We start from the raw sequence: 14,292 nt of genomic DNA, 5'->3' as shown, positions 1-14,292 counted from the left end.
TATATTACCCTAATATAATGCTAAAAATTAGTATACATCTCGGTCACTACGTCACATCCACCCACAAATTCACCTTCCTCGAACACTTGTGGGAATGTGGGCCAATTAGATACCTCTTTGGCTCCTTGCCTCACATATTCATTGCACAAAACATCTACAAACGCATAGCTTAGTTGTTTCGCTTCCATTACCCTCAATACCTGAGTTATCTTTTCATCTACTGGATTCAGATGTTCGATAACTCACCTGCGCGCTAAATCCACACATTGGTGCTTCCGGCGTCCCCTTTATCAGCAATAGTCGTGGTTCATTAGCCACAAGCTGAGAGATCGTACGTTTAGCCTCCTCCAAACTCTGAGGGTTGACCACTACTTGTTTGTACGACACGGCGATACCGCCTTTGTCGCATGAGTTAGGTCTACTATTCGATATATTTGCTGTAGTTGATGTTGTAAATTTAGGATGTGTGCAGTAATTGTGTGTATATAGTGACAAGTGTACATTTAAGCCACTAAAAATGCTATCTATAGCTTTGTGATTGTTATAGCGTGAGATTCTATAAGCGGAAGTACAACTCCCGACACTTTGCAAGGGCAGATGTTTCAATTTTATACCATGCAACCACCTGAGGGATAATTTATTGTAAATATTCATCCCACGCCAATTCCATAAAATTCACGCTAATGTAATGGTATACTATGTGGTGGTATCCCTACATCACCTCTCATCTACTCTTGCCCTAGCAGCTATGGCCATTGCACTACGTTATTAGTGGCCTGGCCACTAGATATAGATAGCAATAATTATTGAAGTAATACTATTAGGATGGATTGCGATTCGGAGTATGACGATCCTGTCTCCGATATTGATGAGAATTACGAGTTTAATCCAGACAAGGAGTACATATCTCCTATAGCCACGCCCTTATTACTGGGCAAGGCTAGAATAAAGGCACTACAGTTAGTGCAAAAGGCCATCGCATTGGAGAATTTTGCCAAGCAGCAATTCAAAACAAATTTAAGTAGCGGAGCTACTGTAAATGTAGATTTAGCGCTATGCAGATGTATCAAACGAGGGGTGATTGACGTGACAAAGGCAGTGAGAAAGAATATAAAAGGTTTGGTTTTAATAGCCTCTGACGTTTACCCTGTGGATGTGGTTGCTCATCTACCAATTCTATGCGAGGAAAAAAATCTAACATATGCCTATTTGCCCTGCAAAAAGATTCTCGCAGCCACCTGTAGATCAAAGCGTCCGGTTTGTGTGGTTTTAGTTGTTGAACCGCCAGACAATTTTCAGAAATTGATGTCCCAACTTACTAACGCGGAGCACTTGGATTATTCCAAGATTTTTGAAAAGGTAGATTCGGCTATTCGCAAGGGACATCCCTATTTATGATTGACACATGATCACATACTTGCGCAATCAGTACTAATTTTACCTGTTCACTAGCTTTCTGTTTAATACTATAGTAAATACTCCAACTAATTATAACGATTTTAGTTTAATTGGTGTGATGGACTGTCCAAATTAGTCAGATAACCAATCCGATGCTGTTAATGTTGTTTACTGACATACGTGAATAGTCTAATAACCGAATCAAGATCACTTGCTTTCTTTGTCCTTATCATCCTTAGCCTTGGAGCTATCCTTGCCATCATTCTCCTCAGGAGGGTCCTTAGCGAAAATTTCCTTGTTTATCTTGAGTGCATTTTCAAATTCTTTCTTAAACTCCTCGGCTTGAGATATTTGGCCAAACTTAAGGGCCAACTGTTCAATCTGAGTCTGATCATCAGAAGTGTTGGGTGTAGTCCAGACCCATATTTTATCGCTTCCAGCGTTAGGTGTTAGGATACAAAAATTATCACGACCAAGAACTATATTAGTCGGTTTTAATGGTTTATTAACGGAGGTGTCATTCGGGTATTCCCAAGTATATATGAAATTAAGAAGGAATTAGAAATATGGGCAATTCTTTGATATTTTTTGTCAAAAAATATCAAACAGCCTAACTTACCATAGTGATTAGCAACAATTTTGAGCGTTTTCTCTTGCCTCAGAAGGAACCTAATTTTGCCACTTTCTTTGTGTTTTAGTAGCTTGGCATCTCCTATTCCTCGTTCCTTCCATTCGCCAGGTTCGCCTTCTGTTTTTGAAGCGGACCAGCGATAAAGTTTGGCCCGTTGTTTCCACAGAATCTCTTCTTCCTCTTCTCCTGTCATTACATCAATCCGTTTCAATTCCACCTAATTTCACTTTAAACATACTTTTGAAATGTTCCAATCTCCCTGAGTAACCTCCTCCTCAGGGGAGGCGTTTTCATTGCTCTCAGTGGGTTCGGTTGACATTCTATATGCCCCACACCTATTTATTAACATATTCGTCCATTACACACATTACATTGTTTGTCACAGCCAAGATCCTAAAATCACCATTAATAATATCCGTTTAGCTAAAAATTCCACTTTCATAACAGCAATTGATGAATATCAACTTACACACGGTGTATCTAATTTCATAATAATCACAGCACTTCAGCCACAACAATATGGGCACTAATGTTAACATTACACACGTTCCTTTTACATATAATCAATGAATTAGCTTTACTACATACAGGCCTCATAACACTGACTAATTAACCACATTTTACACTGCATTTATGCTATTGACTATGTATATCATGTGTTATGTTTGTAGCTTCTTTTTATATGTCGGAAGACTCTTTATTTAATTTTCATTGCTAAACAAATATTTCTTTCTCTGAGTTTATCTCAACTCCATACGCTTACATCAATACAGGTACATTATACTTTTAAAACATCAATTTCATATCAATACAAAATTATTTATTCATATTTATATCAGTATTATTATCTTGAAAATTTTGTTCATTTCCCCTATATGAACAAACATCCAGAGCCACAACTACAATCACACGCGCCCATTCAAAATGCTTCACAACATCACCTTACCATGATTCTTTCGTTAAAAATTTATATTTGGGCAATTTTAAACTAGACTACTTTTGCATTGAATGATCACATATTATAATTAGGAACTGTTTGTGTGACAATCCATAGCAACCGGCACGCCTATTTGTGGTGTTTCGGAGCTACAATGTCTGGTTATTTCGACACATCCTCAAAGACTCCACAAGCGGCTGGCAGAGTGAAATATCTCGATTGTTAAGAGTGCACTAGTTTAGCTATTCACTTACCTGTTGTAGTTCATTAGCATAGAATTCACATTTATCACCATTTCTGCTAGCAACAGTGGTATCTTGATGAATGGTCTCAATTTGTCTTGGACCAAAAATTCCTTCAACCAGTCTCTGTGCCATGCCAAATCCGAGGCCGGAGGTCAGGCCGCCATAAACGTTAGCAAGGAAACCACTCGACTCCCTTCGGGCACTAGCAACAAGTGGCGCCGACTTGTACACAATGGGCGTGCGCCTAGATGAACCTACATAAGTCGGCTCATTTACCCCTATTAGATCTACCCATGTCAACAGTATATACAGCTCCCCACTTTATTTGCCACCATAAATGGCACTTGCCCCAGCCCATGTACATGTGTATCATAGAACTTGCTTAGATACAAAATTAAAAAACATGCATCATTAGTTTTGGAATTATATTTGATAGTTTACTAATATTTTTCGAAAATCATTATAAAATTCCTCTAAATACTATTTACATGTAAACGCTATCTTACACATTTTCATACATCACCTTACTTAGATGTAAACTTAATTTTGGAAATTTAATGAAAATTTGTTTCATATGACATTGTAATACATACATTCTATCGTATTGATTTTGCAACGTTCAATTATACACTACTATTTGCTTTTTAATATATATATATATATTAAGATATTGCACAAACGCGCCTTACAATTGATCATATTGTACAGGCAAACTTTTTTAACTAATAGTATCAACTAATGTAATGGATAACAGTCTGATTAAACAATTCATTACTTGTAAATCACCTCTTAAAAACATAGAACACCTATTTTTCATCGCCATACATTAGGCTTTACATATATTCGCTCGCTAACTAACCAATAAATAAAGTAAACAGTAAAATCAATTATTTATTTTTTAAAATCAACTCATATTAACACACTTGCTTATTATTTGCATACACCTAATTAAAAGAGCCAACCACAACCACCACTAGTAACGATTCGATGATTAACCAATCAGTTACAAATATCACTAAAACTAATTTCCACGCGGCCAAACTACCATCCATAGATCTGCCCAAATTTTATGTCACAATATAACCAGCCATAGGACCTTATTAACTAAACTACCATAACCCCCCCATTCCCACCAATCTAGTAACGTTACAAATAAATTACTGCATTAATACAGTTTTGAATGTATTTCTAAAGAGTCAAATCAGTCTACTTCTGATATCGCGCAACTTCTTAATAATCTCCGTAACTGTCTTGTCAATCTTGGCGGCGATGCGCGACTGGGTTATGCTGTCCAGACTCTCAAATTCCTCGCAAAGATCGCCATCAATTACGTGCTGGACAGGCCCGTAATATGAACGATAAATGCTGTGCTCGCGTCCTGATAATGGTGGGTTTTCATTCGCCATTAGCAACTCCAAGTGCTGCAAAGTATCCAGCTCGTCGCTGCTGATGAAGGGGATCAAGGCACCAATACTGCCCAAAATAGTGGCGTAAACTACTGCCTCAGTACAACCGGAGCACAAAGTAACCTTGTCAATGCATGTGGACAGATCGCCCAGGTGGAACTGGGCCTCCTGTTCGAATTTGTTCCCAACGCCCAAAATCGTAGGCATAACAGCCTCTAAGGACCCCGAATTTAGGGCACTGCTCAAGTTTGAGGCAGAGGCTTCAGAAGGAACCCTACACACGGCAAAAGTGTCAAATTTATCTACAAGCGCCACCGTATGATGGTCAAGAACTGTGGCGCCAGTAATCCACCTCGGTCTTATATCATCGCAAATCAGTGATAATTTAGCCATCTGTTCGTCAAACTTGAGGACAGTTATACTCTCTCTGATGTCACCCACGAAAATCCGGTTGCCTGAGGCTCCTAGCCACATCACGCCGAAGAGCCCCCCGTTTCCTATAGTTCTAGGCGTGGCAACTCCATAGCCCTGTATATCAATTACCCCTCCCCTATACTCGGCCTTTTTCAGAAGCTGCCTCTTGCCTAGAGCGTATAAAATCACATCTGGGCCCACTCCGGCCAACAACCTACCCTCATAGGCCAACAGGGCGCGGGGTATGCCCGTAACCTTCGTCGAGTGCAAAAATGTTATCTCAAAGTTTGGTCCGTATGCATACATGCGAATGTGGCAGCTATTAGAATTAGAGTTAGCTAGATTCCATCCTGTTACTGTACCGACTGCCAAGCACCTGTAGCCCTCCAAATCACAGGCACAGCAACTTATTGCAGCTTCGTCTGTATCCAATAGAAGTTTTGCTGCGGTGCTGAGTGTAGTTGGATCTATAATCCGCACGCAAGATCCCCATTTGCCCTCTCCGGCCTTGTATAACCCCAATTCCACGTCCTCGGCTTGTTCTCCTTCAGGCATTATATTTTCTAGCCCCTTCTTGATCTCTGTCCTGGTCAATTCATCGTAAGTGTTGTGATCGCACTCCACTATCGCAAGCATGTGCCTGTTCTTGGTTACTCCAGTTTCTGTGCCATTATCTGTGATTGGGGACAAGCTAGGCAGAATTGATATTTTCCTAGGAGTGTATGTTAGTGGTGCGACCGATTGGCTAAACTCTTGTCCAAGGTTTAAACAGCGATAAATGCGCAGAGAATTGCCGGAAATTGCAACAAATCCATCGCTACAGTGGGAAGAACAAAAGCTAGCCACGTGTTCCACCATATCGTAGTTGATGTAGGACGTGAATAGCTTACCCTGGTGCGCATAACACAGCCAGCTCTTATCTGACATAGCCATAAAGCCCATTCCGTCACCCACCTTTACGAGGCTGAACCTGACAGCCCTAGCCCCTAGAAATCTTGAGTGCTGATCTGACAGTGCGCCTGTTATGGCGTCGATGTTCGAGCGGATCATTACACCCGTGTTTAGACCCACAACTAAGAAGAGTGAACTGTTGCGGCGCATGTGGCCCTGTGTTAAATGGAAGCTTTGATGTAAATCTGCATATATTAAAAATGTAGATGTAGCGTTAATTATGAAGATAAATACATGGGAGCTAGATGGCAACTTGTCCCTCCAGTCAACTTAAAAGGATCATTGGTAGAGAAAAATCACTAGTTCAATATCAATAAAATATAAATTCACAATTAATACTAAACCCACTGAAATATGAGTATATATAAATAAATTATATAAAATGAAAGTCATATGTTTTGATGTAAAATTTCAAACAGTTAATTTGAACAGCGATTTACATGAGTTAGGGGAAATTAAAACCCCCCATAACTCTATTATAATCTCGCAATTTATTCAATTAACAATCTCACAGATTAGATTGTCATACAAAATAACACGATAAATTCAACACAAACAGCATCTCTTACCAGTGAATCTATTTGTGCAATGCATACCGACTCTGCAGTAGCATTGTTGGGGAGCAATTGGGTTGATAGTTGTTTCAGACCCTTTTCCTTCTCCAACGAAATCAGTTTAACCACATTATCCAACCCGCTAATGGCGCCAAATGAGCTGTAAACTCTATCTGTTGGGACGGCCTGTATCGCCATACAAGTAATATCCACCCCAAAATTTCGCTTAAATATCTCCACAAGGGCATGGGATTCATCGATCTCAAAATAAATAACTTCACCACCGCTAACTAACACTCTTACTTACCTCAAAGCAATCAAAATTTGGCGAGTGTTAGCGGAACAGCACTTTATGCGTTTACTAGTTGGTGGCTTCCACTCGGAAACATGATTATCGATGATATGGCGAATACCCCCCTCGTGGATTTGGATAAAAGAATCGTCGTACATCAACATAGCGCATAAAGTCGTTGTTTCAGTGTTGAAAAAACTGTTTGACACTTCTTCCACTGCATCACCTACTGATAACACCAGTGTATTGCCCTCAAATACAACGATAATGTACCCAACGCAATCGTCCGCATTTTTATCCTTTAGAGAGAATACGTACCTTGGATACCCAGGAAGCTCATTGTTGGCCAGTTCCTCGACTGATATCCCGGGTCTGAGAATTTGAAAGGTGGATCTCGAACCCCTTCCACAAGCCAAATATATTTCCGATGTATCCAATCCTCTTGCGTCGGCTATCTTCATGTCCACCACCGGGCTTAAAGAAGTTAGCTCATCAACTAATAACAAATTCTTAGGGCTTCTAGGATTGAATGCAACTATGGCATTTCCCCCTTCTGGATGCAGTGAAGTACATGCGGTTGTTTCATCGTTACCCAGTGATATGAACTGGTAGAAACAGTGATTGCCAAACTCGGAGCCCACAAATAAATATCCAGTCTTCAAAACGCATAATGAGTTAGCTATGGGCACGGTGTCAAAGTACCTGCAGACGATCTCCTTAACGGTTTGATCGTTAGATACGATTTCAACCTAAATAAAAGTTTTGATACCTTTAGTAAATCCCCATACTCTGTTTGGAGTAAGATAAAGAAAAAATCTACCATCTTGTGCACGACCCAGGCATTGATCAAAATCCCCGTATCCTGAGAGCATTCTAATCGTCTGGGATAAGCGCAACATAATTCAGGATGATCTGGTTTTGTGTAAATTAGGTAATTTTCACAACAAACAAGCACCCCTCCCGGGCCATCAGTACCTCCGCAAATGGGGACTAACATATGTGCTGTTGCATCAGTTTGCATGGATATCTTTTTGGTTACATGGTTTAGACCCAAGTCCATTTCCCAAAATGACAAATATTTTTTTGATTCATCGCCCACAGATGAACTGGATAAATCTCCATTGACTGTGGCGTAATTCTGTTCTATGGTGACAAAGATGGGATTGTCAAAGCCCACGTCAATGCCAGTGAGATAGTGGCAAATTGAATGGCTCTTATGTGCCTCCAAAGGACTGCTTATGGTGAGATTAGATTTGTTATCTCGGTTGAGAATGTATACAAATTTTTGGCGTTCTAATGCTGCCAACATCAAAGCCCTACCTTTAGGGTCAACGCCTAAAAAGTGTCCGGGTACGATCCTTCTATTGCCTAAATTATACCCATTATTACCTGATTTCCCATAGGTCTCGCAATGGACACGATCAAAGTTGTTTTTGGCAGTATTGAATTCGAGTATGACAATTCTGCCCGAGTCACTGGTCACGACCAAGTAATCCCGAGAAGCGCCTGTTAGTCTAAAGGGAGCAATACAGCGTATTATTCCGTAAACTTCAGTACTGTATACGCAATTGAGTTTCCCCTGATCATCTGCTTGCAGAAGCTCCAAGGTATGCCCCCGTGCAAGCGCTATTTCCTGCTTCTTAGAGTTGCTGAAGTTTCCAACTACAGCCGTTACAACGGCTGTGGGCTTTTTCAGTGTCAGGTGGTACAGAATGGGCATGCTCAGCTCATGTCATATTAATTCACTGGTATATCTGGTATACCCAGTGGCAGCCCCACCCACACCCTAATCCGCGATATTATGTTGTCATGATTTTACACTGGTGTGTAGCGCTAATTTTCCTATATACCCATGTAAATTTAACTGCTTCAGTACAACTTATTGATGACATATATAATGAACTTGTTGCTACCGTGAGTATTGATAAAAGTGGTATGCATATTGTGTATCTAGAGCTATATCAACTTATATCGCAAACCATCGTCCAAGCATCCGATTTGGAAGGCCTTCCTAATACCATAATATATGAAAATCATGTTTATGATCTCAGTAGCCCATGTCCGATTAACTGGGCATTGGCATTTGATGGTAAAACTTGCATCAAAGGGTATTTTGCCCGTGGGAATCACAACTGTGGTAGAAGTATAGACATAAAAGATAGTACGCCTGCTGAAAGAATTGCCATAGCCTCGATTTGTGGTGTTGAATATCCCGTTTCAGGTAATAAACTCCAGCGACTTAGGCACTCTCTCTAGAGATTATTCACAAACTTGTCCAGAAAATTGGAAGCTCACTGAAAAATTTTGTATTGCACCTACTCAATACAATGGAAAATGTGTTAAGCTAAAGGATTTCCACAATTTAACGCAGGAACAGCGCCTAAAATGGTCAATTGAGTGTGATGCATATTGGCCATACTTGCCTATTAATTACAGTAATAATTGCCCAAATGAATGGATAGAACACGAAAAATTTTGCCTAGCTCCACCTAACTATACTGGAAGTTGTGATAATAAAATAGAAAAAAGTTCATTAACATCTATAATTGATAAAAAAAAATTTGCTTCTAGGTGCCAAGCGTATTGGCCATTAGAAACGTCGGAGGATGAATCTGATGCCATATATGATGATAGTTTGTGTCCTATAGGTTGGAATATTGATACTAATTCATCAGTAAGTGTTTATGTTATTAATGATTGTTTTAGAAATATTTTTACATAGACAAATTGCATAGCGCCCATTGGATATGATGGTCCCTGTGGTAGCGTTCTACCAACTGTCAAAGCAAATGATGAAAAAATACAATTATCCAGGCGTTGTGGCGTTAGGTGGTAAATTTTAATGTTAAATTAGGTACAAATTAGACAACATGCAATTGCTGGCCAGTTCAGATTTATCAGATTGTCCCTTCGGTTGGACTTTGGTGGATAATCTGTGTATAGCCCCTCCATCATATCAGGTAATCACTAGTTATATTTAGGGCCCATGTCCAGTTTCCATTGACATGTCAAATTTTACCAGTGATATGAAGCGCATTTGGGCACAAATTTGTGCAGCATATTTTGTAACACGCGACATAACACTAAGAAAATCTTTGTCCAAAAACTATAATTACCAAACCATTAATAGAGGTAGTTTTGCGATGATTAAGAATTGAATGACTTATTACATTCAACAGATGATCCATTGGAGAAGGCAACTATTCAAGTTATGTGTGTGTGTTATGCAGGATGAATTGGAAAGGATTAAGAAAGAAACAGAGAGAAGGACAAAACTTATTGGCGGTTCTAGATTCATACAACTTACAGATGAATTGCCATGTGATTTAAATTTACTGGAATGTCCATGTAAGTCCTATGCATCATGTTTAATTACATTAATTAGTGAAACGTATGGTGTTTACATAAACAGAATGCATTTTGTAGCCAATAAGTGATATGACAAGCCGCCTACAATTAGTATATGATCTGTCCAACCCAAAAGTCATATCTACACAGTCCATCTTGCATTGATTTTCATGCCCTTTGGGGAGCAATTAATCTCACTCGACGGGGATTCAGAATTTTATGATGGAGTAATCTGCGTTAACGTGTAGAATTTTCTCCTAAGACACCTATCGCGTCAGTGAAGAAACTATGGCATACGGTGGCATTTCTGCACAAGAATCAGTATATATCAACTTTACAAAGCAATGGAGTCTTATTCCCAATTTGATGCACAGCCAACGAACGTCGGTAGAGCAACAGGGGGCCGGCACACAGACAAGGGGTATCTCACAAATAGTGGAATTCTAAATCTGTAATCTGCATATTGATACATAATATGACCTATAATTTAACTAATAGATGGCATCTTTAACCTAATCCGTATCAGTACTTGCATACATACCGATTCAATTCATGATACATATCCATTTATCAATCATATAATGCCACTCTCGTTACAGCTATTTACATAGATGGCTGGATTAAGTTGGACAATAAGCGATGCCTAGCTCCCTCTACATATAGATTAACAGGTGGTAATTGCCCGGATGTGATAGTCCCCCAAGTTGAAGCGAGGAAACGACTACATCTAAATCAATCAAGTAACTCGTTCATTACACAGATCTTAGTACAGGGTGCAATATACAGTTCCCTTGCAAGACTTGTATCAAAGACTACGTGACTTCGTTATGCCCAATTAATTGGTCTTACAACGCTGTCTCAGCTTCTTGTGTAGCGCCTAAAAGTTATCCACCACGACTCAGGTATTCACGTATTTGTTTTATAAAGGCGGATTTGTGGCGATAGTGTGCAATTCAAGTTTGCAACGCCCATAATTAGACGGCAATGGGAGATGGCATGTGAAGCAGAATTTCCCTGTGCCTCCAGTTGTAGCCCAGACTACTCCCTTCCTTGTCCGAAAGGATTTAATTTAAAACGTGTACTACGTCGTAAACTAACCAATATTGCGATGTGCAAAATTGCCAATCCAAAATCTCTTGTCAATAGTAATGTTGTTAGGGATTGTTTGGGGCCAAATGGGACAATTAACATACTACTCAATAAGGAATCGAAAGTGATGGCCCATAAAACATGTAAGCAAGGGTGTTAATTTAGGCAATGTCAATTGGCCTTGCGCATCCAGGTGCAATGAGAATTTTTGGCAAGCCTGCCCATATAACTGGGTACTAATTGATAATTACTGTATTTCACCCAGGGATTATACAGCGCCAGAGGGATGTCCCCTTAGGATTATCGTTGATAAACTCAGAACTCCATTGGACAAATTCAAATTCTCATTGGATTGTCATGCAAAATGGCCCTGTATTGATTACTGTCAGCAGGATTTCTCACAAGTATAACCGAATTCATCCAGGATTGTCCTCCAAACTGGTTGGACTATGATGGGCTATGTGTTAGACCTGATACAACTTTAGATATGGAAAAGGCCAGAAATAGAATTGGTGAATCTAGTGAAAATGAATCTGATGAAGATAGTGAGCATATATGCAATGCAATTAGTAAAGAGTAAAAAATATATTATTTAGGAGTACCCTTATGGAACGGCAGGAGTTTTCCTTCAAATGTAAAGTTGCTTGGCCCTGTGGTGGAAGCGATACCATTCAACCCAACCCAAACTGGCAGATCAAGCTTGCTGCAGCTGATAAGAATTGGGAGAATCGCAATTTAATTAGATATTACTCACAAACCAATTGACTGTAATATATTAATTTCAGAAAATTAATAGCATATAAAAGCAAAGCACAAAGTAACTACAAAATCTACGATTATTACAAAATATCATGTGTATTCCATGTTAGTTGTTTATTGGTACGCTAATATCCAGGGTAACCTTCGGATCAAAATTTGGGAAGTAATTGAAGGGTTTGGCATAGTTGTCAACCTTAATAATGGGCAATCCAATGAAAATTCTAGCGTTGTTAACCCCTGCCATAAGGCCTACAGTTGCCACAATTGTGGACTCGATCTTTTCAATGTTCTCTTTAACTAATTGCTTAATGCCACCCCCCGCCGCAAAATAAACCCCGACTACACCCTTTCCAATTTGCACACTGGATTAACGATGACTTACGTGCTGCTGTCTTCTTTGGATGTAGGCAGATTTATCGGTATATCCTGGTACAGTATCAAGTTTATATCATATGAAGTATTATATTTACCCAAATTTGGGGGGCGGTAGCCTTTAATCTCTATATCACAACCCGTTTCTTTGTTATCCAAGATACTGGTGCTCATTCCGCATTCAATGGCGGTTGATAAAGTTTTGTTTATGGGCAGATTTAGATTGAGTTTACCCCTGTATTTGAACTTCCATATATTTGATTCTTTATAACCAAGGACACTGGAATTTGTATCTATTATACAATTCTGCATTATTAATCAAATTGTATTGAGTAAATGTGCACTGTAGAGTTCAAAATTTCCACTTAATTGAGTACATGTATATAATATACATTACATTGGTACATTATGCCATATAAAACATGGACAATATTATAACAAGCCAACTTGTGTAAATGATGATGTATAAAGAAATACAAACGATCGATTATACGAATATATTGTGTTAATTGAATATATTTCATGTGATACCATATATGATAAAAAATATTAAAAACGCTACCGTCACAACTTTCCAATATAATTACGGTGCTTACCAGTAATTTGGAACTGCTCCTAAGTTCCGTAAGAGATTGCAATTTTTCACTAGAAGAAAAACCAGTCACTAGCGAGGCTCTTGGACCATCTTTACCGCTCAATTTAACATTATACTTCACTAGTCCTCCAATTTTTGAATTGTCTATGTTAAGTTATGTTAACCTGCAAAGCCTTTTAGTGACACCATCAGGCAAGATTGATGTAACTTGTTTTGGAGCCAAACAAAAGACTCCATTATGTCGTACGTGAGATTAGCAACGATCTTATATGGTCTGGATTTGAATCCGTAACCTTCATTTGACAACCCAGCTGATGTGCAAAGGGTACCAATAATTCCATTGCCTAGCAAATTGATATGTTGAAATTTGAGGCCAAATATTGGTTCCTTATATGCATTTAAAATGTTACCGAGGAATGGTCCAACGATTTTCGTGGGATTTTCAATAACGTAAAGATGTAATGTCACTGTACCGTCCTTTGGATTTTTAACCAGTTTGACCACTGAATTACCTTTAAAAAGTCCGCATGCTTCAATTATCGCCCATTTTGAATGGTTCCATTGGAAAGTTTTGCCTGGACTCAATCCCAGCTTCTTTAATATAAAATTATCTGATACACTCCGTTCGTTCGTAGGTTTACCTATTAGTTTGCTGCCTGACAGAGTGGCTAAGACGTTAGGTGGGTTGGTGTCTACTGCTCTACCGACGCTAGCGCCGGTATTTGTAAAAGTATGAATTTCAATTGGTATATATTTATCCACCATTAGTTCGTTACAAGTAACGTGTAACTTATTCCCACCTTCCACCCTTACATTTTTAACCCCCGATCCAATATAATTGTTTTTGGCATACCATTCGTTTATAAGCCTAATAAATTTGGATATTTTTGGGTCATTATACACATTTTTACTGCCATCAACAGTCAATTTATCTGTCTCTATACCGCACTCCCTTTGGAATTCATTTATTAGTGCGGATGGAAAGTTGGGAGCTCCAGTAAGTATTATGTTTGACTTAGATTGGGTGGATTCCACCAAAGTAACATTTATGCATATGTATACTAAATATATACATACACACCTAAAGTTAAACATTACCAACCCCATCCACGCTATACTGCTGTTACCAAGTAATCAATAATAATCATTATATTTTTCAATGTGTAAGAAGATTACACTTTGTATACACCTAAAAAATTAGAATGGCGGTTATTGACAACAATTTTCTACGATTTGATACATATGAATGGTTCGTATTATATACTAAATTTATTAATGTTTATCTAGTGTTGCAGCGATAA

General features: G+C 38.9%; 8 protein-coding genes across 8 annotated transcripts; 3 read left to right on the top strand and 5 right to left on the bottom strand.

Annotated features, from left to right (window-relative positions):
- Nucleotides 1-20: 20 nt before the first annotated feature.
- BMR1_02g02145 (Monothiol glutaredoxin-S11) lies at nt 21-654 on the bottom strand (the record flags this gene model as incomplete). Its single annotated transcript, XM_012792742.1, has 2 exons — nt 21-200; nt 247-654. 2 exons carry the CDS (start codon nt 652-654, stop codon nt 21-23), a joined length of 588 nt encoding a protein of 195 aa, XP_012648196.1.
- Nucleotides 655-825: 171 nt separating this feature from the next.
- On the top strand, nt 826-1,398 carry BMR1_02g02140 (NHP2, NOLA2, H/ACA ribonucleoprotein complex subunit 2; the record flags this gene model as incomplete). Its single annotated transcript, XM_012792741.1, has 1 exon — nt 826-1,398. One exon carries the CDS (start codon nt 826-828, stop codon nt 1,396-1,398), a length of 573 nt encoding a protein of 190 aa, XP_012648195.1.
- BMR1_02g02135 (small monomeric GTPase) lies at nt 1,606-2,348 on the bottom strand (the record flags this gene model as incomplete). Its single annotated transcript, XM_012792740.1, has 3 exons — nt 1,606-1,877; nt 2,018-2,246; nt 2,268-2,348. The coding sequence occupies 3 exons, from the start codon at nt 2,346-2,348 to the stop codon at nt 1,606-1,608; spliced, it is 582 nt and encodes a 193-aa protein (XP_012648194.1).
- A 5-nt stretch (nt 2,349-2,353) lies between these two features.
- Nucleotides 2,354-2,559, top strand: BMR1_02g02130 (hypothetical protein; the record flags this gene model as incomplete). The annotated part of the gene is given in 2 exon segments (XM_012792739.1): nt 2,354-2,403; nt 2,415-2,559. 2 exon segments carry the CDS (start codon nt 2,354-2,356, stop codon nt 2,557-2,559), a joined length of 195 nt encoding a protein of 64 aa, XP_012648193.1.
- Nucleotides 3,116-3,584, bottom strand: BMR1_02g02125 (conserved Plasmodium protein, unknown function; the record flags this gene model as incomplete). Its single annotated transcript, XM_012792738.1, has 3 exons — nt 3,116-3,199; nt 3,221-3,465; nt 3,488-3,584. The coding sequence occupies 3 exons, from the start codon at nt 3,582-3,584 to the stop codon at nt 3,116-3,118; spliced, it is 426 nt and encodes a 141-aa protein (XP_012648192.1).
- An 823-nt stretch (nt 3,585-4,407) lies between these two features.
- Nucleotides 4,408-8,548, bottom strand: BMR1_02g02120 (splicing factor 3B subunit 3; the record flags this gene model as incomplete). Its single annotated transcript, XM_021481539.1, has 5 exons — nt 4,408-6,138; nt 6,552-6,822; nt 6,844-7,577; nt 7,598-8,196; nt 8,218-8,548. 5 exons carry the CDS (start codon nt 8,546-8,548, stop codon nt 4,408-4,410), a joined length of 3,666 nt encoding a protein of 1,221 aa, XP_021338171.1.
- Nucleotides 8,638-12,030, top strand: BMR1_02g02115 (Plasmodium falciparum CPW-WPC domain; the record flags this gene model as incomplete). Its single annotated transcript, XM_021481538.1, has 14 exons — nt 8,638-8,761; nt 8,783-9,049; nt 9,072-9,502; nt 9,551-9,660; nt 9,683-9,788; nt 9,810-9,960; nt 9,981-10,036; nt 10,059-10,176; nt 10,788-10,916; nt 10,937-11,078; nt 11,104-11,408; nt 11,431-11,669; nt 11,690-11,841; nt 11,862-12,030. The coding sequence occupies 14 exons, from the start codon at nt 8,638-8,640 to the stop codon at nt 12,028-12,030; spliced, it is 2,499 nt and encodes an 832-aa protein (XP_021338170.1).
- On the bottom strand, nt 12,131-14,098 carry BMR1_02g02110 (hypothetical protein; the record flags this gene model as incomplete). The annotated part of the gene is made up of 4 exons (XM_012792735.1): nt 12,131-12,386; nt 12,407-12,702; nt 12,993-13,135; nt 13,156-14,098. 4 exons carry the CDS (start codon nt 14,096-14,098, stop codon nt 12,131-12,133), a joined length of 1,638 nt encoding a protein of 545 aa, XP_012648189.1.

The sequence above is a fragment of the Babesia microti genome, chromosome II (genome assembly GCF_000691945.2).
Source record: "Babesia microti strain RI chromosome II, complete genome".
NCBI lineage: Eukaryota > Apicomplexa > Aconoidasida > Piroplasmida > Babesiidae > Babesia > Babesia microti.
Note: the sequence above shows the minus strand (reverse complement) of the source record. Positions and strands in the feature narration are given on the sequence as shown.